Genomic DNA, 27,386 nt, shown 5'->3' with positions numbered 1-27,386 from the left:
TATAATGAATTTACAGTTAATCTAGAGACCCCTACACAGTAAACGATTTGGCTGATTCCGGCACATCGTTAAAATTGTCCAGTATGTATGCACTACATTGTGACTGTGGGGTTATCAGCCGCATCCCCTGATCTTTTGTACATGCAGTCAAATCAGGCAATGCTGCTGGAAATCCAATGCAGCGCTAAGCGGTGGGGGCCGGCATGTCGTGCATCGGATCCCCCTGTGTGTACGGACTGCCAGATATGTTGGCCCGTCGGCAGGGGGGGTTGTGGGTCACATGCTAGTTACACATGTCTTTCAGTGTGTACCCTGCTTTAGACTTGAGCACAGTCATACTTTGTGCAAGTGCTGCTATTTTTTCTCTTAAGCTGAGTACACACTTAACGTCTTGTGTACCCAGCGATCTGAATGGCGACCCCTTGCCGACGGGCCGACATCGGGCAATCCGTACACACTGGGTGATCTGGTGCCCGATATGCCGGCCCACGCAGCATAACGCTGCATGGGATAGTCAGCCACATCGCCTGATTTTACTGCATGTACAAAAGATCAGGCGCTGCGACTGATGACCCCCCACGCGAGCGTGCAGTTCACAATGTAGTGCTTACATACTGCACGATATTAACGATTTGTCTTTCCAATGCGTCGGAATCGGCCAAATCGTTAACAATATTGTGTATATGTACCCAGTTTTACACTAAAAACACCCTTCTGTACTTTTTGCACACTGCAACTATTGGGCGTCCACTTTGAAAACTAATCTGTGATGGTTTTGATGCGGTTACAACAATGTGTAAAATTGGTAACACATTTTGTAAATTTAAATATTATGTATTTCAGATATAAACCATACCTAAACCTGTTCCTCAGAAATTAGATCATTTGGAGACACCATGGCAGGTGAGTATATTTCCTAATACTACTAGTATACTCCCATATGTGGGCATGTATTCTGTTCATTTTACTAAGACTAGCAAAATGCCTGAAATAAAATCTGATTAATTCTCAGGCATATCTTTTACATTAGGTCACTAGGTAAAAGATCTCTGCCCGTCATCTGCTTACCACACACTCAAACTACTGAATATGTCTAATTTGGCTACCCAGGTGTGGTGAAATTGCATCGGCCTGTTCTGGGCAAGTGTGTGGTTTGGCATTTCAGATGTGGACAAATTTGTTGGTACCCATACAGCTCATTAAAACAGTGCTTTATTGCTCCTGGAAAGTGATGAAATTAAAAACTATTCTCTCATGTATACCTGCATGTCTTTGCTATGTTGTAGAATAAAGCAACAAAACAGTGAAAAGAGATAAGTCATTGCTTATTCTCCAAAGATATTCTAAAATGACCAGGTCAAATTTGTTGGTACCTCTTAGAAAAGATAAATAAAATGATTATAGTGATATTTCAAATTAATTGCTTTCTTGAATTACCATTACATATGTCTCCATTTTCTAAACAGTCATTCAGACTATTTAAATGGAGAAAATGAGTTACTCTGATGTTTGGTATTGTCACACTGGACATGGACCAGAGAAAACAAAAGGGAGGGTTGTCACGCAAGTTAAAGGTAAAGACTATAAGACCATCTCCAAGCAGCTTGATGTTCCCGGGACTACAGAAAGTTTAAAGTCCATGGGGCTCTAGCCAACCTCCCTGGGCTCAGTCGCAAGAGGAAAATCGTCCCCAGATTAAACAATATAGTGAGATTCGTAGAAAAGGAAATCTTCCAAAGAGATACTAGATGAGCTCCAAGGTCAAGGTACAGATGTGTCCTCATACACCTATCCGCAATATTCCAGGAGGCACGAGTGAGCTGCCAGGTCCCGTGCGACTTGGCTTGTACCAAGCATCTTTGTCGCATGAAAATGTATCTTTGCCACAATCAGATGGAACAAGCTGCTTCATGAGACTGCAGTGATTAGTTTAATATGTGGTGCTTGTATATCTGTGTGCGTCATAATCTGTATACAAAGCGCAACAGAATTTGGTGTGAAAAAATCAGTGGCCGCTGCATATTAGCACTTCGTATACAGATTAAGCCTCAGTCGCACACAGATATACAAGTGTCTCATCAAATTAATCTGCAGTCTTATTAAGCGATTTGTTGCATCCGGGCAAAAAAGACGATCGGCACAAGCGGAGTCGCAAAGGGACTGGTGCACCGAGAAGGACGGTTTGGCGCTTCTGCAGCAATAGTGTATGAGGACACATCTGGATGTCAGTGTCTGATCGTAACATCTGACGCTTTTTGAGTGACAGTGGGCTCCCTGGAAGAAGACCTAGGAGGACACCACAATATAAAGGACTACCAACAGAATAAAAAACGAGACTGGAATTTGCTAAAATGCACAGTGATAAGCCACAATGCTTCTGGGGGAATATCCTCTGGATGGTTGAGTCAAAATTGGAGCTTTTTTGGCAATTCATATCTGCTCTGTGTTTACAGATTAAAAAAGTTTTCAAAGAAAAAAGAACCATACCTACTGTGACACATGGAGGAGGCTTGTGTTTTGTGGCTGCTTTGCTGCATCTGTCTGGCACGTGGTGTATTGAATGTGTACAGGGCATGAAATGTCAAGGCATTCTGGAATGAAACATACTGCCCAGTGACAGAAAGGGGTCTTAGTCGCAGGTCATGGGTCATCCAAAAGGATAATGACTCAAAACACAGCTAAAAGCACCCAAAAATGGATAATAACAATACATTGGACTAATCTGAAGTGGCCTTCTATGAGTCCTAATCTGATCCTATAGAACATCTATGGTAAGAGCTGAAACATGAAGTCTGGCTCCCTTCAAACCTGCAATATGCTCAGGAAGAGTGGGCCAAACTACCTGTTGACAGGTGCAGAAGTCTCATTGGGGCAGATATATGAAGCTCTGGGAAGTGATAAAGTGCAGAGTGATAAACGACCAGCCAATCAGCAACCAACTGTCATTTTTCAAACACAGCCTGTAACATGACATTTAGGAGCTGACTGGCTGGTCGTTTATCACTCTGCACTTTATCACTTTCCAGAGCTTCATACATCTGCCCCACTGAGAGTTATAGAAATCGCTTGATTGCAGTGATTGCCTATAAAGGTTGTGTTAGGTTAAGGCAGGGCTCGACAAATTTTTGTAAAATCTAGGAGCCATCTTAAAAGTTTAGGAGCCAGACCATCGTCCATTACCAAAATATATGAAAACTTGTATAGACCACCACACATGCCCTTTCAGTGCCCCTCAACCTAGTAGTAAGCCCCTTGTAATAGTGCCCCCAGTAGTAAGCACCCAGTAGTAAGCCCCTTGTAATAGTTCCCCCTGTAGTAAGCCCCTTGTAATAGTTCCCCCTGTAGTAAGCCCCTTGTAATAGTTCCCCCTGTAGTAGTGCCCCTTGAAATAGTGCCCCCACTACTAAGCTCCCTCTGATAGTGCCCCCACTACTAAGTCCCCTCTAAGTGTGCACACACACGCACAAAAAAAACCCAGAATACTTACCTTAGGCCACGATCATGTGTCCGCTGCTGTCTGCCGCTCTTCGGAACTATGAGAGAGACGTTATGACGTCTCTCATTTCAGCGGGCGCCCAGCAGGAGCTTCCCTGTGGCGGTGGGTGGAGGGGCGCTTGGAAATCCCGGTCGCCAGGACTAAAATCTTATGGAGCGCATACACGGTCAGATTTGTCAGATCTGTCAGATGAACGATTTTACCAAAGATTTGAACGATTTTTGACTGCATTAAAATGAATGGAATCATCCAAGTCTGACTGCAAACACATCAGATGTCAGATATCATTATTTTTTAAATCGTTATCGTTCAGATCTGAAGAAAAATTTGATCGTGTGTATGCACCATTAGTCGCCATGGCGACCTGGCGCCCGGGATTTGTCAAGCCCTGGGTTAAGGATTTTATTATTTAAAATATTCTGTTGAATCTAAAATGGAAAAAAAAAACATCCAAACTGGCGCTGGATCTCCAGGTCAGACTGCTGCTTCAAACTCAGGATAGCCTATCAAAAAATACCAAAAAAAAGAAATAAGTAGATTAATGAAGCGCTGTCTATATATTTAATTAATCCACATTTTTATTCACATACACAAATGTAAAACCACATTTCACCAGATCACCCTAGTGGTACCGGAAATAAAACTTTGATAACTAATCAGTAGGTGATTAGACTGCTAAAGTATCTAAAATGAAATGCTAAATCTGTAATAAAAAATGATGAATGACAATTTTTTTTTTTTTTTTTTCACTTTCAAATTATTTGAGAGAAAAATGTTGTTATTTTTTTTTTCTTTAGTTGAGTACTGACAAATTTGTAAACATCTGTATGTTTTGTGTTAACTTGTTTAATGTTCCTTTGTTTTCTTTATGGAAGCCCACAGATGTCACTTTATGTCCCTCAAGAATACAGATTAAATAGATGCTGCTAAACTCTGCCTTTTACATATGCCGCTCCAGTTCTTACTAATTCATAGTTAATTCTTTTATCCCACTGACTCAGATCCAGAATGGTTTTACACCACATCACAGCAATTCTTCCACATATAATTCACTGTTTTATGTTTTGTATCTTTTTTTGTTTTGATATAATTCAGTTTTATTATATATTTTTTTTTTATCAAATATATGATTAGAATTCAAAAATTTCCCAAAACTAAAGTACCATATCTTATTTTAGCAATGACAACTTCTCCACCCATACGTGGTACTGGTGATGGCATGGAAACAGAGGTACCTTTGAAATCGGTAGAAGTAACAACACCACCACACAACAAGGTGACTCGCAGCCCAAGGAGGAAAGGGTCTCCAGCACTGTCACAAAGTCCTGGTGTCCTTCAGTTGGGGAAAATTAACACTGACAAATCCGTTGAAATTGAAGCGTTCAGGATCATCGTCCCTAAATCTGCAATAACACACACAGTTCTTGTGAAGCAGGCTAAAACCCAGGAGTCGAATGGACACAGTAAAGTAGACGTAGCCGATTGTGTAAGTGAGCCATGGAAACAATTATCTGAAATGAAGAGTACTCTGGAAAAATTAAAGAATTCAGAGAAGAGATTGCTACAAGATAAAGAAGGTCTTTCTAACCAACTCCGAGTGCAAACCGAGGTAAGACCAATAAGTCTTAAGGGGCCTATCCATTAGCAGATCTTTCCAAAAGATGAAAGACAAAAGATAAATTGACCAACATGTTGGAAAGACAAAATTTGTCTGCCACGGGATTGCGCATTTACATCTTTCAGAGCCTATCCATTAGCAGATAAATTGAACGACTGAACAATAAATCTTTCGTCTTTCAAATTTATCTGCTAATGGATAGGCCCCTTTATTAGGATTGCCTCTTAAATAGTGTAAAATAGAACTGAAGAGCGCTCACGCACGAATGTACAAAAGTAGGTCATCCTAGTGACTCAGGCATCTGCACCAAACTTCTCCTTTTTGCAATAACTAATAATAGACCACTCTCCAGTGCACTTGTCAAGTTGTCCCTGGTGTTTACAGCTCACATGCATCTTGTGCTATTGCTGTAAAGCTTGCAGCTATAATCCATGGAGGATTGTTGGCCCTCTGTCTGTCAGGTAATGTATTGATGGCAATGTGTGTTGTTGGGGTACGTTGCACAGGCCAGTGTGTGGTGGAAGAGGGGGTTGTGCAACTACAGATAAACTGCAGTTGTTCCTTACATGATTGACTCATCTGAGGGAATTTGTCCAGACATGTATTTATGCACATGTTTGTTGTACAGGGATTGCAAAATACACATCATAGCACGTTTTTACGCGCTACAGGCAGATGGGGACCCAGTTTTAAAACTGAGCGGGTCCTGCAGGACACGCTGTGTGCAGCGCTGCAGCAGCCAATCGCCGCTGGCGGCATCTTCTCAACCAATAGCCACTGCTGGAGTCTCCTCAACTAGTCCCCGACCCTCCAGTCCTCACCCAACTACAGAGCAGGCAGACACCGGCGCCAGGACTCTCCTACTGCCTGGGAGCAGCAGTAGCCTCCCGTGACTTCCAAGTCCCGCCCACTGCCTGGGACAGAAACAGCGTGGCAGCGCCTCACCCCAGTACCCGCCCCACGCTTCCAGGCTGGTCTCTGAGCAGGTGAGAGCTGGTAGCGGAGCACAGCACTCTGTCGTTCATTACATCGTTCTGATGTGTACCCGGTATCCGATATGTCAGGCCGACATATAGGCTGTGTACACATCGCTCAGTGTGTAACCAGTTTTACACTAGGTCAGTAAATGCAAAAATAAATCATGTTTTATTAGCTATAAGAGATGTGCTGCACAAGCATCTACGTCTGAGCATCTTGTCCAGTGAATCCTAGATGGACATCTTTGTAGGAAGCAGATGCAAGATATATAATCTGGCCTCAACATTTTCAATGCAGTAAATCTTCAGTAGACGCTAAGGGTCATATCCTAATAGTCTGCGCTGACCAATTCAGTTAGCGGCCAATTACCAGAGGATGCGTAAAAATGCATCTCTGGTAATTAACACTCTGGGGAACAGATTCCACATTTTATGCGGGATTGGTGAGTTACTGCACAGCAAAAAGACTAAATGAATAGCTCTGGGAGGTAAACCCACAGCTTTCCCCACACTGTTAAACTCTCACCTAACTGGATATGCCCTTAAGAGTTGCCGCAAATTTAATATGTGATTCAATAGAAATAATCACACATGTATCGCGGCCTTCAGCCATAAGTACATGACTTGCAAACACTGTATACAGACAGAAGATGGGAATGTCACACTCGGAGAGGGTCATTGATTATTTGCTTTGTGTTTTTCAGCATTTTTTTTTCCTCTTTAGATGTTTTAGATCATATAAATGCATGAATGAATAAGTAATAATTTTAGGTGTATGCCATTTAAGCAGTGGATTCAAGTGGGGCAATAGTGTGTGTGTGTGTGTGTGTGTGTGTGTGTGTGTGTGTGTGTGTGTGTGTGTGTGTGTGTGTGTGTGTGTGTGTGTGTGTGTGTGTGTGTGTGTGTGTGTGTGTGTGTGTGTGTGTGTGTGTGTGTGTGTGTGTGTGTGTGTGTGTGTGTGTGTGTGTGTGTGTGTGGTCTGTATCCTTGTTTCCCAAACTCATTCCTCAGTGAGCACTAACAGTGCATGTTTTCCAGGTCTCCTTACAGAATCACAAGTGAAATAATTAGCTCTGCCTGTGAATCTTTTAAAATGTCAGCCAGTAATGAATACACCTGTGCACTTATGAAAAATGGAAACCATGCACTGTTAGTGCTCCCTGAGGAATGAGTTTGAGAATCACTGCTCTATATATTTAAATGCACCTTGCTGAATAAAAAAAGTATTTTCCAATGTCTGATATTTATTTAAAAATTTTTTTTATTAAAAGCTCTTACTTGAGAGTAACTATTTTGTAATATGGCCTCTGCATGTATTTTTCCATTTTAGATACGATTTTAACTCCTGTTTTTGGATGACAAATATGAATATTTAATGTGTAATGCTCATAACCATCATGTGAGTGCTGTTTCTTTAAGCTCGGTTATTATCTTCTCTTAGGTTAATCGGGAGCTAAAAAAGTTGCTGGTAGCATCTGTTGGTGATGATTTACAGTATCATTTTGAGCGCACAGCCCGAGAGAAGAACCAGCTAATACTAGAGAATGAGGCCCAGGCACGGAATACAGCCCAACTCTCAGAACAATTAGAGCGCATGTCTATTCAGTGTGACGTGTGGAGAAGCAAGTTCCTTGCCAGCAGGTAGGTCAGCTCATAGATCTGTTTTCTCCTCTGCTCCCAATGCATGTGTTAGTGTGGTTTGATGTACAGCGATAATTGTATTGCTTTTATTCTGTTTCAGGGTTATGGCAGATGAATTAACCAACATGAGGGCAAATCTACAACGACAAAACAGAGAGGCACAAGGTGCACTTCAGGATCTGTTAAGTGAAAGGGGACAGTTTCGTCAAGAAATGTCTGAAACACACAAGTAAGAAATTCTGATTTCGGCACCATGAAAAAGTATACATCATGTTATAGGTGCACTATCCCGGTGATTCTGACAGAGCATCAACCATTTTGATTCAGAGCTTAATAATGTATTCCTGTATCCCAGTCCTGAAACCTGTTTTTTTCTTCTTTTTGTTTTCCCAGAGTATCTACACGACTTTTTGTTTGTTTAAAATGGTAATGTCAGCATCACCCATTGGTTACTTTTTTTCTAAATAAGTAAAGTGCACAAGTGACAAAGTCTAGGGGGTATGTTTACTAAAGTGCAAGTTTTTAGAAGTGGAATTGTTGCCCATGTCAACCAATTAGATTCTACTTATCATTTATCTAGCACCTTCTAGAAGATAATAGCTCAAATCTGGTTGCTATGGGCAACATCTCCACTTCTAAAAACTTACACTTCAATTTGTAAAAAGCACAGCACTCTAAAGATAAGTTAAAACTGTGGGTCTCATTCAGACCCGCTCGTGAGCGCAGGACGCTCGCAAGCGGGTCGATGGTACCCAAATGCGCATGCGCACAACAGAGGCTGCTCTGTCGTGCGCATGCACGAGACCCGGCGAGCGACGGGGAAGCCGTCGCTCGGGGTCTCGCACCAAAGGGGGCGTGCTGTCGATGGTGAGTGACAGCACGCCCCCTTTGGTGGGCGTTCTGGGGCGTGGCTGCCCAGACGGAGGCGTTCCCATGGGAACGCCTACCGTCTGGGTCCGGCCCCACTGACATCACTAGTGATGTCAGTGGGAGTGATTTTGGCTCTGATAGAGCCAAAATCACTCCAGGGCTTGCGGCAGCAAGACCCTACCGCAGGGTCTCGTCGCAAGCCCGATGGTGACCATCGCGACCATCATCATGGACGCTCGCATAAGCTGTGGGTGGTAACCCACAGCTATGCGAGCGTCCAGGAGGACGCTCCAAAAAAAAAAAACGCCCTGATTCAGAGCGGGCGCTCGTTCAGAGCGTCCGGCTCTGAATCAGGCCCAGAGAGAGAGACTACAAGAAAAGTCTGAACTTGCCAGTTGCATGGTTAGTGCAGGAAGGGTTGAACGGCCGTACTTAATATTGTTTTTACTCCTGTTCCCAAAGGCTTCCCAAAATGAAACTTATACCAAAGAGAGATTGTATTTAAGTGTATAACGTACTTTATGTGCAAAAAAATTAACATACACTTTTTTATTTTTTAGATATTACATCATGTGACCTTGAAATGTAAAAGTCAATATTTGAATATAAAACACCTTTTTTTTTTTTTTTTTTTTTTTTTTTATATATGAAAACTGTGGTCCCTTAGAACTTTCGTGTTGGTCTTGTTTTGAAGCTATCACAATTAGAAGCAAAATTATGATTCGTTTTAGTTTACATTGCAAGCATAAATTTGACATTTTTTGTCATGTTTGCAACCCTGTAACATGAACATCCGTGTATCACGCACCGAAAAAAAACAAAATTTTAGATGACCTGCCTCTCCTCTGCCGTCTGCCCCTCCTAGCCTATCCCCTCTCTGGCTGCCGCTGATGAGGTCATCAAAATTCAGCAGGCAGTCGGACAATCCCAATCCTGCAATTTTTTTTTTTAATTTAATTTTATTAATAAATTATTTTATTTTATCCCCTATTTGCCGTCCCCCCCCCCCCCCCAATGGGGAAGAGATAGAACCCCTTACCATTAATCTACTGCCCTGGTGGTCCAGCGGGAGTGCGGGCGGCCCGCTGTGCCAGAGACCTGTCGGTCGGTCTCCAGCTCTGGCGGGTGTCCCTGTGTCGCGATCTACAACGACACAGCCACCGGCGCGGGGGGTGGTGAGCGGCAGCGCTGAGCATCCTATAGGACGCTCTGCTGCCAGCTCCATGTAAAAGCTGCTTGGTGCAGCCCAGGAATAGTAAATTCCCAGATAGCAATATTCAGACATAAGCAGGGTAAATTCCTGGGTCGATTGAAGGGTCAGCTACCCAGGAATGTGTTCCCGGGTAGGTACCTTTCAGACATACGCAGCAACCTGGGAATTTGGCTGAGGCAGGCCAAATTCCCAGGATTCTCGGCATGTCTGAAAGGGGTTTTACTCTGGTTGAGAGCAGGGTTGTACACGGGTTGTTCCCGTGTCATGCGGCAGTGTGAACGGGGGCTAGCTCTGAAAGATGCTGATTGGAGCTTCTGGGGCACTGGCAGATGATGTAATTTGTCAGTGCCCTGCATAGAGAGACTCACATGAGGCCATCGCTTGCCTGCCTAACCTCCTGCACCACAGCAGCCTGACCAGCAGCCACAAAAGCAGGCAGGCACACAGCCTGCCATAGCCAGAACTGCAGCCTGACCAGCAGCCACAAAAGCAGGCAGGCACACAACCTGCCACAGCCAGAACAGCAGCCTGTAGCGATGCTGTAATCAGTCCCCACCCCTCTCTTTTGTTTCCTTTTGTGACCATCTTTGTCAGACCTTAAAACAGACCATTTTTAATGACTTCTATAGAGAAAAGCAGGGATTACCCGGGTTCAGTGTGAACGGGGCAAACCCGGGAATAACCGGGGTCAAGTTGCAGTGTAAACGGGGTCTGAAGCCGAGTTCGACCCGGGATTGACCAGTGTTCAAATTTCAGGGTCGGACCCGGGATTTTGGTGTAAAAGGGGTATTATTTGTTTATGTACTTTGTAAGGCACTGAGGAACACTTGTTGCTCCATATAATAAAATTTTAGCCCTCAGTGATGCACGGTGTTCATGTTACAGGGTTGCAAACATGACAAAAAATGTAAAATTTATGCTTGCAAGGTAAACTAAAACTAATCTAACTTTGCTTCTAATTGCGGTAGTATTTTCATATTGGTCTTGTTTTGAAGCTAAAAGGGATCATAGTTTTCATAAAAAATAGTTTTATATTTAAAATATTTATTTTTACATTTCAAGGTCACATGATGTGACCTTTGACCTTGAATATCTAAGTAAGTGTATTTTAATTTTTGTGTACATAAAGTATGTTATCCATTTAAATACAATCTCTCTGGCATAAGTTTAATTTTGGGAAGCCTTTGGGAACAGGAGTAAAAAATATTAAGTGTGGCAGTTCAGCCCTTCTTGCACTAACCATGCAACTGGCAAGTTCAGTCTCTGTGTTCTAGGGATGGCCAACGGTGGGTTTCCATCGATGGTACAATAACAATCTATGGTGAACCATCGATGGTTTGCACTATTCAGTCTGGCTGCAGCTTCTGCATTGAGAAATAGTGATACAAGACATGCTTGCCTCCGGGAGGGGGCAGCAGTACCCATCGATGGTTCACCATAGATTGTTATTGTACCATTGATGGTTATCACCGATGGTGCCATCGATAGAAAACCACCGATGACCATCCTTGGAACACAGGGCCTGATTTAGAGCCGCTCGTTAGCTCCGAGCGATGTTTGCCCAACTGCGCATGCGTATGGATTTTAATACGCATGCGCGAACCAGTCAGTGCGGCCGAAAATCGTTTGTTCGCTAAATAGCGAATGCCTGCTATTTTGAGTGACAGGAGGAGGTGTATGTGGGTGGTAACGGGAAGGTGCTTGAAAACGGGGAGTGGAGATCAGAACGCAGGCGTGCTTAAAGGTCAAAACGGGCGTTTTATGGGTGTGCATAATTAATACAGCAGCGTCATTGACCACGTCACTGGGTTATTTTATAGTCAGAACTGCTCGCAAGATTGTGGTAGGAAAAACCAACCACAAGAATAGCGAGCAGTTCATACGCTGGTCGATGTACTCGATTAATCTAATAAATAGCGGACATGACATAGGATGCGAGCGGCCAGGGGGCGTAGTTATCCAAAAAACGACCGCAAGTTTTGTTCGCTCGTTCAGACATGGAGGCGTCAACAGACCGCAAAGAGCGAACAGTTAATTTGAATAGCCACCCCCTTTTCCTGAACGACCGCCCGCAAATAGCGTCCGGCTCTGAATCAGGCCCACAGAGGGCCTGATTCAGACCCGCTCGCGAGCGGGTAGATGGTGCCCTAGTGCGCATGCGCACGACGGAGGGAGCTCCGTCGTGCGCATGCGCGAGACCCAGATAGCGACAGCCAAGCTGTCGCTCCGGGTCTCGCACCAAAGGGCGCGTGCTGTCAATGTTGAGTGACAGCACGCCCCCTTTGGTGGGCATGCCGGGGGCGTGGCTGCCAGACGGAGGCGTTCCCATGGGAACGCCTTCCATCTGGGTCCGGCCCCACTGACATCACTAGTGATGTCAGTGGGAGTGATTTTGGCTCTGATAGAGCCAAAATCACTCCAGGGCTTGCGGTGACCGAGACCCTACCGCAGGGTCTCGTCGCGATGGTCTTGTACATCGCGACCATCATCATGGACGCTCGCATAAGCTGTGGGTGGTAACCCACAGCTATGCGAGCGTCCAGGAGGACGCTCCAAAAAAAAAAAACACCCTGATTCAGAGCAGGCGCTCGTTCAGAGCGTACGGCTCTGAATCAGGCCCAGAGAGAGAGACTACAAGAAAAGTCTGAACTTGCCAGTTGCATGGTTAGTGCAGGAAGGGTTGAACGGCCGTACTTAATATTGTTTTTACTCCTGTTCCCAAAGGCTTCCCAAAATGAAACTTATACCAAAGAGAGATTGTATTTAAGTGTATAACGTACTTTATGTACAAAAAAAGTTAACATACACTTTTTTTTTTAGATATTTCTTCATGTGACCTTGAAATGTAAAAGTCAATATTTGAATATAAAACACCTTTTTTTTTTTTTTTTTAATGAAAACTGTGGCCCCTTAGAACTTTCATGTTGGTCTTGTTTTGAAGCTATCACAATTATAAGCAAAATTATGATTCGTTTTAGTTTACATTGCAAGCATAAATTTGACATTTTTTGTCATGTTTGCAACCCTGTAACATGAACACCCGTGTATCACTGAGGGCTAAAATTTTACTTATGAAAGTTACTTTATGCAGTCTATCATCCTACCAAATTTCATGAAAATCTGAGACGTTGGGTTGAAAAGTTACTTTTTCTTGTGATGATTTGGCCCAGATGTCTATTTCATCATATTAAATGTCTGTATAGAGATCTTTAGTTAGTTAATTCACTGAACACATTGGAAACTGCAATAACTTGGTTTCATTGTATGTTTAGTGTTCTTGTATTTAATTTAAGAAAAGTAACTTCCATTGAGATAGTTACGTATTGTATTACAAGGCATAGTGATAGACAATTTAATGAGTAAAGTCAGATACAAGCATGTTTAAGGTATTAGGAGGAGGCCCATTTGAACTATGGGCCTGATTCAGAGCCACTCGTAAGCGGCAGCTCGTTCGCTCCGAGCGATGTTTGGCCAACTGCGCATGCGTACGGATCGTTATACGCATGCGCGAACCAGTCAGTGCGGTAGAAATTCATATGCTCGCAAAATAGCGAATGCCTGCTAATTTGAGTGACAGAATGAGGCGTATGTGGGTGGTAACAGGGGAAGGTGCTTGAAAACTGGGAGTGGAGATCCGATCGCAGGCGTGCTTAAAGGTCAAAACGGGCGTTTTATGGGTGTGCATATTTAAAACAGCAGCGTCATTGACCACGTCACTGGTTTTTTTTTAAGGCAGCACTGCTCGCAAAATTGTGGTAGCAAAAACCAACCACATGAATTGCGAGCAGTTCATACGCTGGTCGATGTACTCGATTAATCTAATAAATAGCGGACATGACGTAGGATGCGAGCGGCCAGGGGGCGTAGTTTCCCAAAAAACGACCGCAAGTTTTGTTCGCTCGTTCAGACCTAGAGGCGTGAACAGACCGCAAACAGCAAACGGTTCATTTGAATAGCCACCCCTATTTTCAGGACGAGCGAGCGCTAATTGCGTCCGGCTCTGAATCAGGCCCTATGTTTGGAGTTCTGGTTTATGAAGTCTTTTAGTTAAGAGCTGGCCAGTTTTTTCCACGAGTGTCCCCGCTCTGTTGGTGCTGTCATCAGGATAGAGGTTCATAGCTCCACATTTGGTGGGACTGCCCATTTATCGTTTTATTTTGTGATGAGATTATAGCCTTGGCATCAGAGATTCTGGGTTCGCCAGCCCAGACTGGGCTCGATTTTTTGGCTTTTATTACACTCTGATATACCCATATCCAAATATAAAAAATCCTTACTGAAACATATGAATAATGCAGCCAGAGCAGTGATCCCAGCTCATTGGCGCTCTTCTATACCTCCTTCAACTTGGGACTGGTGCCCATGTTATTTGGATTTCTTTATGGTTATGGACAAAATTTTCTACTCGACTCCCGAAGAGCATTCTGATTATGTGGCAGCATGGTTTAGCTGGATAGATTTTAAATCTTCCTCCTCCTATAGGGATCTGATACCTCGAGATCCAGTTTATCAGCCCTGATAGGATATGAGATATAGCATTTATTAAATATTTGCTAACTAGACCTTGAATGGCCACATATGTACATTTCATAATTCTGATACCTGCTCTTTAGTATTCCTAATGCCCTGCCCCCCTTATATTTTCCCTTGGTGTATCCCTGTTTTGTTTGTATTTCCCTATGTTAATGTGTTTCTGACTACTGATTGTATTTTTCACAAATGTATTCGGTATACACGAGTTGAATGTCGTACCTGTTGGTTTTTTATATTGAATGACAATTATTTTTCAGTTTTTTCTAGTTCTGTTAAGAATTTTTTTATATATCCATATCAAAATTTTATTTGAAAATTTAAAGATTTTATAAAAAAAAAAAAAAAATTGTCCAGTCCAGATCTATGGTATATAGTGACTGGAGAAGTAACACAATTTATTATTCTTATAAAATTAATTTAGTAATATACTTTTTATCCTGTATTTTGTTGCTGCAGAGTCTTAGAAGAACTTCTGGTCTCTCTACAATGGGGAAGACAACAGACCTACTACCCCACTGCTCAGCCGTACAGCACCACAGAACTGGTGGCAGCCAACCATAACCTGGCAGTGGCTGTGACGTCTCACCTAATCGGAAATACTGGATCTGAAAGCCCCAAGTGCACATCTCAGCCAACTGAATATTGCAGCACTCCTGCAGAGAAAATGGCGGAAATGGTAAATAGTTGGTGACTATTTTCTCCATCTACTTTTACAGATCTGCATCATTTTTATTGCTCTTTCGTCCTATCCGGGGGACACTAGAAACAATGGGTTAAGTGAGAAGGCTGTCCATATGCACATGCAACTCTGTTTAGTGCATGCAGGAGAGGCCCCCTTATGAGCTTAGTTTTGTCACTAGATGGCTGCAGCCTGCTCTGAATGGCCCAGGGGAGTGTGGGGGAGATATGGGATGATGCATCAGACACAGTCAGGTGAGCATGGGTCCCAAACTACTGCTGCATCTAAAGACCCCTATCCCGGGAAGCCACAGCTTTAAGGTGATACCATCACAGCCTACCTGAAGGTAACGTCTCGACGTGTTAGGGCACAAACTCCAATCTGAACCTGCACCTGTGGAGGAAGGATGCCGAGGTCCAGGTGCAATCACTTCGTCGGCATCTTCCGGTATTGGATGGCACCATCTTGCTGGAGGAGCATAATAGGGAAAGGAAGCTCATTTGAGGGGACCAGAGTTGCAATGGAGGCCTCCAGTCTGCCTCCCAATAAGTGCTGCACTATTGCTTGTTTAGCCCCTCTTGTGAACTGTGATTTGAACTGGCACATTATGGGCAGCCATCATAGTTGGGGCAGCAGGGACATATAACAAGGCTGTTCATCGTACCTATTTGTGGCTGAAGGTGAGTAGTTGGTTGTCTTTGGCTAAGGAGGCTGCTCGGCTCTGATAATATTTTCATAGGTTGCCAGGAGGGGAAGGGGGGTTTCTCTTAAATTGTATTGTTGGCTAGAACTTTTGTTGCAGGCAGGGGAACAGGCACTGCTTTAACTATTAAGTTTAAACTTGCCTTTGTTTTTGAGCTCTGATTATGTAAAAAAATATATATATTTTTTTTTATTTTAATTATTTTGCAAATTATTTTTTTTTTTCTTTGCATGCAGGGTGGCTAAGCATCCCAAAGTCAGCTCAGGCTTTGCATTATGCATGTTCAAAATGTTCTACCAACTGAAAAAGGCTATATCCCATTATTATGTTTTTTTTTCGTGAAGACATGGACCACTCTGTTTCTACTACAGGGATGGTACAATGGCTACCGCAATTCCCTTCACTTTCAGTAGATGACTTGATTGCTGCGCTTGCGGCTTCCCGAAAAACATTACCATCTGCTATGTATACCGAAATGCTTCTAAATATCTTTCACCGAGCATATTTATCTCCACCCAGGAGCTTCCTTAAGGGGCGCTCCTCCTCCTCACTCATGCTATCGGTGTGGAGAGGACAATGCAGACCTGTTTCATTGTTTTTGGCTCTACCCACTGGCTCGACGATTCTGGCTTCAGGTCAAGCGTTATGCTGAAGACAATTTAATTATCTGCCTTTCACTGCAGAGTTGGTGTTGCTGGGTATTTTGCTGGTTAACACTAGTATTAGTAAAGGGGGAAGACTATTGCTCCTAGCTATTAGTGCGGCTGGCCGCAAGGCAATTCTGCAAGAGTGGATATCCATATCTTCCATATCTTTGTCCTTGTTTAAATCAAAACTTTTTTTGCTTGTTTAGCATTGATTGGGTGGAAGTAGCTACGGATAAGGAGCATAAAGTAGAATGTTTTGGGGGTTTTTTTTAACATGTGGGAAAGCTATATTTCTACACTATCTAGTGAAATGAGATGCCAAATTCATCATGGTCTCCGTAATCATGGTATCTCCCCTACGTATAGTTGATGATAACCCGCCCATTGATCTTGAATTAATTGCTGTTTAGGGGCGGCAGGTGTGGGGTTCTGCTGCTGGGTTGGGGGGAGAGAGACTTGGGTTTTTTGTTTATTATTCATTTTATTATATTGATGTGAACTTATTTATTCTGTGATTACTGCAAGTATATTTATGTATATGTTTGTGGTTGCGGCAGTCACAATATTCAGTCATGTTTACCCTTTTTCTGTATGTCGCAACCATCACGTATTATATAATTCAATTGTACTGATTTTACATCAATGCTGTGTTATTTTTATGTATTCTGTATCATGTCTCATTAAAAAAAAAAAAAAAAATGTTCTACCAACATTTCACAGATCCGAATGCCCTTTGTGCGGCATATGAGGCTGAGATTACTCGGTCAGCGCATGTCTGAGGGTTTCCTGGCTTTAGAGGATATGTCGGGGCGAAGTTCATGGCTCAGTGCATTGCAGATTTAGCCCGTCAGGTAAATCTGCAGACAGCACTGTGCTCAGTTATTAGCTTCCGGGTCATCTATATATGTGGATCAGGGTAAAATGGTAGAACTGGGCTAGGCCTTTAACATTGAGTGTGTAATGCTATAGTCAAATTGGTTACTTACTCTGTGGCTATGCACTCTAAGAAGCGTCAGGTGGGCCACGGAACCATCTTTCCAGATGAAGAAGTCTCTGGAAATTCAACAGGAGGAGGAGGAGACTCTATTCTCGATTCTGAATGGGATGAGGACTCTCCAGATAGTGTGGAAGTCCAGGATCTGATTATGGCTATCCGTCAGACTTTACAGATCTCGGAAGATGCTCCTACTTCAAATGGAAGAAGCAGCAGGCAGATTATTTTCTTCCATTTTCATATTTTGAGGATGTCCTGGGAGAGCATTGTTTATAGCCGGACAAAAAGTTTAAGGCCCTGCCAGGTTTTACGTTTACGTATCCTCTCTTGGAGGTGGACACATTTGTGGAAAGTGCCACCTATGGTAGATCCCTCTATTGCTAGACTGATGAATTCGGCAGCGTTGAGAGATTTCAGCAGACCATGAGATGGAGGCTATATTAAAGTCCTTATTTGCACTTGCGGGGGCAGCTCTGCAACCGACCTTGGCTGTGACTTGAGCAATCAAGGCCATGGAGACATGGATCAGCAGAGAGTGTACAGTCTGGCATGGTTTTATCATACCTTCTTGTCATGCTTGATCATGCTAAACAAGCTTCCATTTATATGGACCATGCATCTGTGGATACAGCCTCCTTTTCTTTTGGGCACATCAGCCTTTGCTGTTTTCTGCCAGGTGATCTTTGTTGTTAAAGTCAGGACAGACAGTCCTGGAATCCAAGAAATCCCTGGAAGCGATTCCCTTTGAGGGTAAGTGGCTGTTTGTTCCAGAATTGGATTGCATAATTTCTCAGGTGACAGGAGGTATTACCTCCTAGGGCTAAAACTTATAGGTTTAGACCTTTTCGTTTCCCTGGAAAGTCTCAGACTCTGTCCTCCAGGGGACAGTCAGGGGCCAAAAAAGGGATAGGTCAGGAGTCGCATGCCCATGGCAACTAGACATTCAGTAACAAAACCAGGAAATTTTCAGCGTAATGTTCTGCAAGCCTATACCAGAACACTGGTAGTTGGGCCTCGTCTGTCTCCGTTTCGGGATAGCTAGTTCAGATCGACCTTGGATCTTTGGGTCAGAGGTGTGGTGTCCTGAGGATACTTTAGATCTTGTGGGTTCCAGTTTTTTTTTTTTTTTTTTTTTTCACTTTTCTGCCAAAAGACCCAGTCAGAAGAGTGGCTCTGTCACAGGCCGTTCTGACATAGTCATTGTTCTGGTGCCGAAAGGTCAAGAAGCATTGGGGTTCTACTCCTTTCTTTGGTTCCAAAACCAGATGGCTCTTTTTGCCCAGTGCTCAAAGGATTGAATGGTCATTTACGTCATTGCTTCAATGATTGGTGAGGAAATACTAGTGCCATGGGACATTAAAGACACTTATTTACATGCACCAATGTGGCAGGGGGATCACAAGCTTCTCAGGTTTGCAGTGGTTCCTCTGCATTAGCAGTTTCAAACCTTACCCTTTGGGATTTCTACTGCTCCAAGGGTCTTTACCAACGTTATGGCAGACAATGTGGCTAGGCTACAAAGACAGGGCATTGCTATTATCCCTTACTTAGATGACTTGCTGATCAAGGCACGATCCAGTGCGCAGTTCAACCTTCTTTTGCAGGTTTGTAATAGAAACTTTATAGCAGCACAGCTAGATCAGAAATTTCTTTAAGTCCAAGCCGGTGCCGCCCAGCGTATGGTCTTTTTATGGATTTTGTTGGACACAACTTGTCAGTCTTCCTTCCAGAGCAAAATTGGCAGCTCTGCAGTCTCTGGTGAGTTTGTTGCTGCATGCATGGGGGGTGTCAATCCTGGCATGCATGAGACTTTTGGGGAAAAAGGTGACCTTTTTTGAATTCATCCCATTGGCAAGGTTCCGCTAACTCATTCTATTTTAATGAGTAAATGAAAATAGTTATTTCATTTCCACTTCACTTTACATAAACACACACATTATAGTGACATCAAGAGTGCCCCAGAAAGGAGTCGTATTGTCTTGCCTATGCAAACAATTCTATATACATTGGATCAATTTCTGACCACAGGGAGCACCACCAACATCTTTAACATGAAGGGAAAGGCCGCTCCCCCCCCCCCCCCCCCCTTTAAATGAAAGTTACGGTTGGTTAAGGAACACCTACTTCTCCTGTGCAGAATCTTTTTCGCAGATATCCCTTCCCCCCCCCCCCCCCCCATTCCTTTACAGCTACAGTTTCATGGCAGCTGGTCCAGAAAAGAGGCTGCACTTTCGATCACATTCTGGAACAAAGGACAGTGTTCATTGTTTTGTTCCTGGCACAGAATCTTTTACCTCAGTGGTGTGAGAGGTTGCCTAATAATGTCAGTCACATCCCAAATAATGAGATGGGCAGTGAAATTTTTCCAGCCATCTCTGTGTTTTTTATCCTAGGAGTGGAAAATTGGGAGGCCTACTTGCTGAGTCGGCACAAGATTCACTCATGTGAGTGGAACTCCTTAAGGGGGTGTTCAATGCAATTGTGCAACATTGGGAGGGGGGTTCCAGAGACAGATCTGATGACATCCAGATTAAACAAAAAGGTTCCCTGTTATGGAGCGAGATCCAGAAATTCTCAGACCAGCTTAGTGGACACCCTGACTGCACTTTCGACATTTCAAATGACTTATCTGCTTCCACCAATTCCGAAGGTCCTCCAGCAGATCAGGAGAGGGCACCCGCGCTTCTTGTTCGCCCCAGGTTGACTGTGAAGGGCATGGTATGCTGATCTGTTGTCTGTGCTGGTGGATCCCACTTGGTGCCTTCCTATCTGAGGATATCTTCTCACTCAGGGACCATTTCTAACCCGAGTTTGCGGCGTCTGGCTTTAACGGCATGTCACTTGTAACCCAGATTTTGATCTACAGGGTTCTCAAAGGCAGTGGTACAGACTGTGATTAAGGCTAGGAAGGTTGTGACAGCAGCCATTGGTCATAAGGTCTGGAAGACACATATTGGCTGGTGTGATCGCTGGGGGTTGCTGGCATCTTGGATCAGGTTGACAAGTATTCTTTTTTACAGACTAAAAAAAAAAACAATGTGACAGAAAGCGCTGCAAATTGGTTAGATTAAATCACACATTTGGTTCAGATAATTCTAAGATGTTTAATAAGGTTACAAAATAAAAATGACCATAGATTCTCCAAAATAGACAATATATTGGGATATACCCCTAAAAATTACAAATACAGCTCACATACATACAGCGATGGCTCAATCTAGTTGGTAATATATTTGAACTATTAGTTCTTCTAACCACACCATCAATATAATAACTGCAAAATTGTTCTATAACAGCTCCACACTTCTTATGCAAAAACAATGAAAAGAATCATATATGTTTAAATTGCCAATTTATATGTTTCCTTATTTGACTGAAGAGAACCACACAGTCTTCTCCAGTAGTCTGGTGACTATTTGTTGTGGATAGTTTTTCCTTCAAATGGATATAACTTATTTATTACTTCAGTATAAAGAAACCTATAAACAGTGCCTTTTAAGATGCTAGATGGTTTCAAGCAGCACTCCTCCCCTGTAATCCACTTATGAAGCGCAGAGCCACACATAGGATTGTTTCATCAGTGTTTTCACTGGCAATTTATGTTTAAATTACTTCCCTTTTTAAAAAGGACAGTTAGCAGTTCGCTCCTTCTATTTGGTGTGCTGATAGTATTACACAAGTGGTATATTGCCGATAGTCCAATTCGTCAGCATACACTTTTAATGGAATATTTAGCTCAGTCCTCTAGTGACCTCTGAGTCACTCAATCTTTGTGATTATAGTCACTGGGAGCCTTGTGAAAGAGATGTTATTAATCCTTTCTGTTCTCAGCAGCAGCGCACTTTCAGCTGAGTATTCCTTTGCTGCATGCAGCGTGGAGCCATACATTTGTGGGAGTTTGTAACGCTTTCCCAGCCTCTCTTTGAGTCTCAGCGGCTTCCCCAGACAGTCTGCTTTTGTAATTGAACTTCAGCTGGTTAGTAATTGTTAGTATCTGAAGGATGACAGCCAGGGAACCTGTATTGATATTGAACAACGGTGACCTTATGTGTGGGGACTGATGTCACCTGTAGCTAATGGAGCTGTCCGCCGGCGTCCCTGTCAGAATCAGCTGAATGGTGTCCGTCCCAAGTCCCACGACTCCTGGGCTCTCAACCACTTAGAGGGGAGAGCCGTGCTGTGTACTGTGGTCCCGGCAGTGAGGGTTGCCGGCATTGAAGAGATACGCCGCACCTCCGTATGCGAGGTCCTGGCAGCTGCACGAGCACAACAGCATCTCCGTCCAGTGCTAGATGGGGCGTGTAAGTGGAGCCAGCTGGTAAGGGACGCGTGACCAATAGGGTACTCTGTCAGAGGTCCTAGAGGCAACACCTGACACGTTTCTCGGCCAATGGGGGGGGCCGTTTCATCTGAGTGGTAAGAGTCAGCCTACCTTTCCTCAGCCAGTTCCACTATGGGACCTGAATCTGGTTTTACAGCAAGCTCCTTTTAAACCTCTTCAGACGGTGGACATAATTTTGTTGTGTGTTGTGCACAATTGTGTTCTCCATTTGACTTTGGAACAGTAAATATTTGTCGGGGGACATGGGAGGGTTTAAGAGGGAGGGGAGTTTCAGCCTCAATAGAATTAATTATTTAGTGCCTACTCCTCGGCCTTCCCACTTAAATCATTGTTTCCCCCCAGATGGACTCTGAGGAATTTGTTTTATGGTGATTACAAAATAGTTTTATGCTGCATGAGTAATGCTGGGCATACGCTGCCAGATAAAATGCCTGCCCGACCGACAGACATTTTATCTGCCAGCCTGACACCCTGCAGATATCACAGGCATCTACTGGGAGAGATCTCAGTGTATTGGCCCCAATATCTGCCATCCTCCCCTGGGGAGGAGACCTTTCCACCTTCCCTGCGTAGGAACAGAGGAAATGTCTGTTGGTCGGTCGGCTGGTCATACACTACCCGATGCGGCCGACTTTTTACTTACAAAATATTGCGACGGACATGCTGGACGTTCCTGCATGCCTGACCGATATTTTAGCATAGGTCGGTCGCACACACAGTACAATTATCGGGGGTGATCTGCCGCTATCTGGCGTATTGGCCCGATAATTGTATAGTGGGCAGCAAGATGATAAATGCGGTTAAATCCAGAAAATGCGGGTTTGAAACATTTCTCTTATGCACCAAGCCCTGGAATGCGATCCACTCCAGGGCTTGGTTGTGGTGGGTAACTCCATCTTTCTGATGACTTTACCCATAGAAGGCTAAGGGCTTCTTTCCACAGAGGGCTGTAAAAGGGATCCCTCCCAGCACGCGCAGAAGGACGCCAGAGGTGTTACAGACCCGGAAGCCCCTACATCGCAAAGGGCCGCTCTTACTGAGAGAGCGGTCCTTTGCAGTGATCGTCATGCAAGCTGGCGGGATGCATCGCATATGCACCATCGGAACGAATGCCCATCAACAGTGATTGTGCGTCAACACTGGACAACTTTATTGAACGCCGTAACGATCACTGTTACGTCATTCGTTAACAATGCATTGGCCGCTAGCGATATCGCTAGCTTTGATGTGTAGCACATCAAACAGGGTGACCGTCGCTAGCAATCGCGGGAGCGCACAAACGTCAGTACACACTGAGCGATGTAGGTGATATGTCGTTATGTAACAGAATATCGTCCCAACATCGCTCCAGTGTGTTCCTAGCTTTAGTCTAGCATCAGAATGCACTGCATTGTAATATTACTTTTTATTTTTTTTCTGTCATCTGTACACTATTGTTTTTGTGTGGTATGTCATTATTCACTGTTTACATTGGGAACAAATAGCTCAGTGAGAGTTTCTTTGTTGAATTACTGTTGTTAAATAATGGCAAAAGTTATGTCACCCCTTTCTGCCTTTGTAATTGTGACGTGTGCCATATGGAGGATGTAGATCAGAGCCCCAATGAATTACACAGGTTCTCTGGCTGGCTGACTTTAAGTCTGCATTTCACCTGGTTTTAATCAGCCACAGGACCTGTGTAATTCTCGGGGGCCCAGATTAAAGGGATATTCTAGCAACCCTACCTTAAATGTGTTCAGATTAGGGGTGTGCACCGGCCACTTTTCGTGTTTTGGTTTTGGATCTGGATCTTTCTTCGTGTTTTGGATCTGGATTGGTTTTGCCAAAACCACCCTTCCGTGTTTTGGGTTTTGTGTTTTGGATCTGTATTTTTTATTTTTTTTAAAAAGCATAAAAACAGCTAAAATCACAGAATTTGTGGGTTTTTCTGCTCCTATGCTATTATTAACCTCAATAACCTTAATTTCCACTCATTTCCAGTCTATTCTGAACACCTCACACCTCACAATATTGTTTTTCTGTCCAAAAGGTTGCACCGAGGTAGCTGGATGACTATGCTAAGCGACACGAGTGGGCGGCACAAACACGTGGCTCATCTAGGAGTGACACTGCAGTGGCAGACAGTATGGCAGTTTGAAAAACTAGGCCCCAAACAGTACATAATGCAAAGAAAAAAAAGAGGTGCAAGATGGAATTGTCCTTGGGCCCTCCCACCCACCATTATGCTGTATAAAGAGGACATGCACACTTTAACAACCCAATCATTTCAGCGCCAGGGTCTGCCACATGACTGTGGCTGAAATGATTGGTTCGTTTGGGCCCCCACAAAACAAGCTGGCAATTAATCTGTCCCTGCACAAACTGGCTCTACGGAGGCAAGATGTCGTCCTCATCCTCCTCATTCACCGATTCCTCACCCTCTTCACTGTTGTGTACATCCTCATCCTCACAGAGTATTAATTCGTCCCCGCTGGAATCCACCACCACAGGTCCCTCTGTATGTTCTGGAGGCTGGTCTCCCTGGAAGAGTTGATAATTCATTTTTATGAACATCATCTTCTCCACATTTTGTGGAAGCAACCTCCTACGCCTTTCACTGACAAGGTTCCCGACTGTACTAAACACTCGTTCGGAGTGCACATTGGAGGGGGGGCAACTCAGGTAAAATAGAGCCAGTTTGTACAGGGGCCTCCAAATTGCCTCTTTTTCCTGCCAGTACATGTACGGACTGTCTGACATGCCTACTTGGATGCTGTCACCGATGTAATCATTAACAGACAGACGCACGCTTGTCGCTGCTGCTTTAAGGATGCCGGTGTGGCTACAGCCCACACATTTCACAAAGACAGAAAAAAAAAAAGCAGAATTTTTTTATTGTTTGTGGAGCACACTTTGAGGGTTACACCACCCTTTAACAGACAGACGCACGCTTGTCGCTGCTGCTTTGAGGATGCAGGTGGAATCTAGACGGGATTTGGAACCAGGGACACACTACCTCCATCAATTGTCTAAATCCCACTGCACTAATGGCGGATACCGGACGCACGTCTAACACCAACATAGCAGTCAAGGCCTTAGTTATACGTTTTGCTTCAGGATGACTGCTGTCGTACTTCATCCTCCTCGCTAGGGACTGTTGGAGGGTCAATTGTTTAGTAAAAGTAGTGGTGTTCCTACTTCCTCTCTGGGATGATGAACAACTCCCAGCAGCAGCAACAGCACTAGGAGGAAGTGGTTCTTGATCTTTCCCTATTTTATTTTTATCGGAGAAAGTTTGGTCCTCCATTTATGTTATATTGATATATACGTGCGGCTAAGGCGCACACAAACACAGAAAATATTTTTTTATTTTTGCTGGAGAGTAGTGCACTTTGTGGGTTACACCACCCTTTAAGAAATGAGCCAGCCGGCTCTTTACTTATGGGACACAGGCGCACGCTTGGAGCTGCTCCTTTGTTGATGCACGTGCGGCTACTGCGCACACAATTCACAAACAAAAAAAAATTTTTTTTTTTATTTGGTTTGGAGTGCCCTTTGGGGGTTACAGCACCCTTTAACGGACAAGCCAGCCGGCCTTTTACTTATGGGACACAGGCGCACGCTTGGCGCTGCTCCTTTATTGAGGCACGTGCAGCCACAGTGCACACAATTCACAAACACAGAAAAAAAAATTATTTTTTTTTGCACTTGGGGGGAGCACCCCTGACAGACAGAGCACCCCCTGGATAACACTACAGCACCCCTTTAGGACTGGGACACTGCACGGGACTTTGGAGTGGACACAGCCCCTATGGACAACTGACTGCACAACACAGTCCAGCCAGCCCCTATGGACTTTGAAGTAGTGGACACAGCCCCTATGGACAACAGCAGCACTGCACTACAACACTACACTACACAGTCCAGCCAGCCCTAACTCCCACCCTCCCTCTTCACTGTCCACAGCCGAGTGAGAAAATGGCGCCGACGCGGGTACCTTCTATAGGATCCAAAACCCGCGAGACCCGTAAGGCGGGATGATGACGTTTTTGCCTCGATTTCAGTTCTGAGTCAGGCGGGAAAAGTCGAGCCTGACTCTGATCGGCCTCGGATCGGGGGGGTTCGGATTTCAGAAATCCGAACCCGCTCACCCCTAGTTCAGATTCTCATGTAAAAAATAGAGCGAGAACCCATTAAATCAATAGCCCACAAGTTCATGAGTCTGTTTTGTTTTTATTTGTCTGTCCGGTTATGCATTTGGACACCCTTGCACTGATTGGCATGAAACCAACGCGTGGTGGTCCAGTTGGATCCTGGCCAGGTTTTAGGGAGGGTTAGGGTCCCGGTCGGATCTCCCGTTGGTGTACGCCAGGCAAGACTTTGATCCGGGAAGCCTGCTGTGAGCCTTCCACTGTTTGGATTTGGACAAAAACTTCCCAGAGTAGTAATGTTGGATCCCAGAAGACCTACTAGGGGGTTAGGTTCTGGTCTGACCTCCTGTTGGTGTCTGCTGGGCAGAGCTTTGACCCGGGACGCTGGCCAGAACTTTGACCTGGGGAGCCTGTTCTGGTCCTGGATGGATTAATAAAACTTAATAACTTCAAGATTCAAACACAGGCAACGCTAGTATTGTATATGTTTATCCAACATTACATTTAATTTTACTGATTTAAATAGTTTGGAAGTTTTCTTTAAAGAGCTTTTTATTTTTCATATATATATATATATATTTACAAACCACACATGAAAAAATTTTGAGAGAGACCATCGCCTTGTATTTCTGTGAGAATTTTATATTTACATTATAAACCAGGCTCTCAATTCTCTGCTAAAATGCTATATGACGTGACAAACATAATTAAAAATCTTAAACTGTCTTATTTCTCATGTTTCAGATACTGAAAGCTCAGGATCCTATTGGCTGTACTGAGACTTTAGCAGATATTTCCTTCTCTGAGTCCTCCTCGTCTTCCTTCCTTGCCGCAAAGAAAAGTATTGGGCGTTTTCACCCATACACCCGATATGAGAACATCACCTTCAATTGCTGCAATCGATGCCAGGGAGAACTGATAGCCCTATAAGATGACCTGTTTTACATTGCACATGTCAAAGAGCAATAATTTCTACCATCAGACATTGTTACATGAATTAACAGTATTTGTGTTCTTCTGTTCCTTTTGGCACCTGACCTCATGCAATATAACCTTGTAAGGAGGAACAATTATAGGGGAACTTTTAAGATAAATACTTTTGGCATCCAAAGTGTGTGCACTACAATATTGACTATTTAAGAAAGTCTTTCATGTAAACTAGGTCATTCCCAAAGACAATCTTTATAAAACTGATGTGATGCAGTACTCTTCAAGATTATTTGATGTACAACAGTACTTCAGATTGTTACCTTTAAAATTGACATTTTATTAAAAATGCAGAATTTCAGTCTGGCTTCTGATTGTTATACGAAGATATTCTAATGTTCCACTAAACATAATATGATATTATTTAGAGAGGAAAAGACCGAAACAGTCATATGAATGAAACCATTTTACCTGAATAAGGGTAGAGGATCACCAAGTATGGACTGTATTGCTCTTCTGCATCTCTAATGATGATCTGATGTAGAGGGATTCATGTTATGGTAATTATCATTGATCAGTAAGGCGTCACGGTGCTCTGTAGCTTTAGACATTGGGA

At 43.7% G+C, this 27,386-nt stretch overlaps 1 protein-coding gene across 3 annotated transcripts in view; it reads left to right on the top strand.

Moving 5' to 3' along the window:
* BLZF1 (basic leucine zipper nuclear factor 1) overlaps positions 1–27,131 on the top strand; it is a 31,838-nt gene extending 4,707 nt beyond the window's left edge. For all 3 annotated transcript variants that reach the window (XM_088444952.1, XM_088444950.1, XM_088444951.1), the window contains exons 2-7: positions 844–903; positions 4,675–5,105; positions 7,533–7,732; positions 7,833–7,961; positions 14,805–15,024; positions 26,588–27,131. In XM_088444952.1, the coding sequence (XP_088301078.1) occupies positions 897–903; positions 4,675–5,105; positions 7,533–7,732; positions 7,833–7,961; positions 14,805–15,024; positions 26,588–26,773 (1,173 nt within the window). In that variant the 5' untranslated portion in view covers positions 844–896 and the 3' untranslated portion in view covers positions 26,774–27,131. The remainder of the gene's footprint in view (positions 1–843; positions 904–4,674; positions 5,106–7,532; positions 7,733–7,832; positions 7,962–14,804; positions 15,025–26,587) is intronic.
* The last annotated feature ends 255 nt before the right edge of the window (positions 27,132–27,386 follow it).

This window comes from Taudactylus pleione, unplaced genomic scaffold (genome assembly GCF_031769625.1).
Source record: "Taudactylus pleione unplaced genomic scaffold, aTauple2 ptg000374l, whole genome shotgun sequence".
In the NCBI taxonomy this organism is placed as follows: Eukaryota; Metazoa; Chordata; class Amphibia; order Anura; family Myobatrachidae; genus Taudactylus; species Taudactylus pleione.
This window is presented reverse-complemented; position numbering and strand designations above follow the sequence as displayed.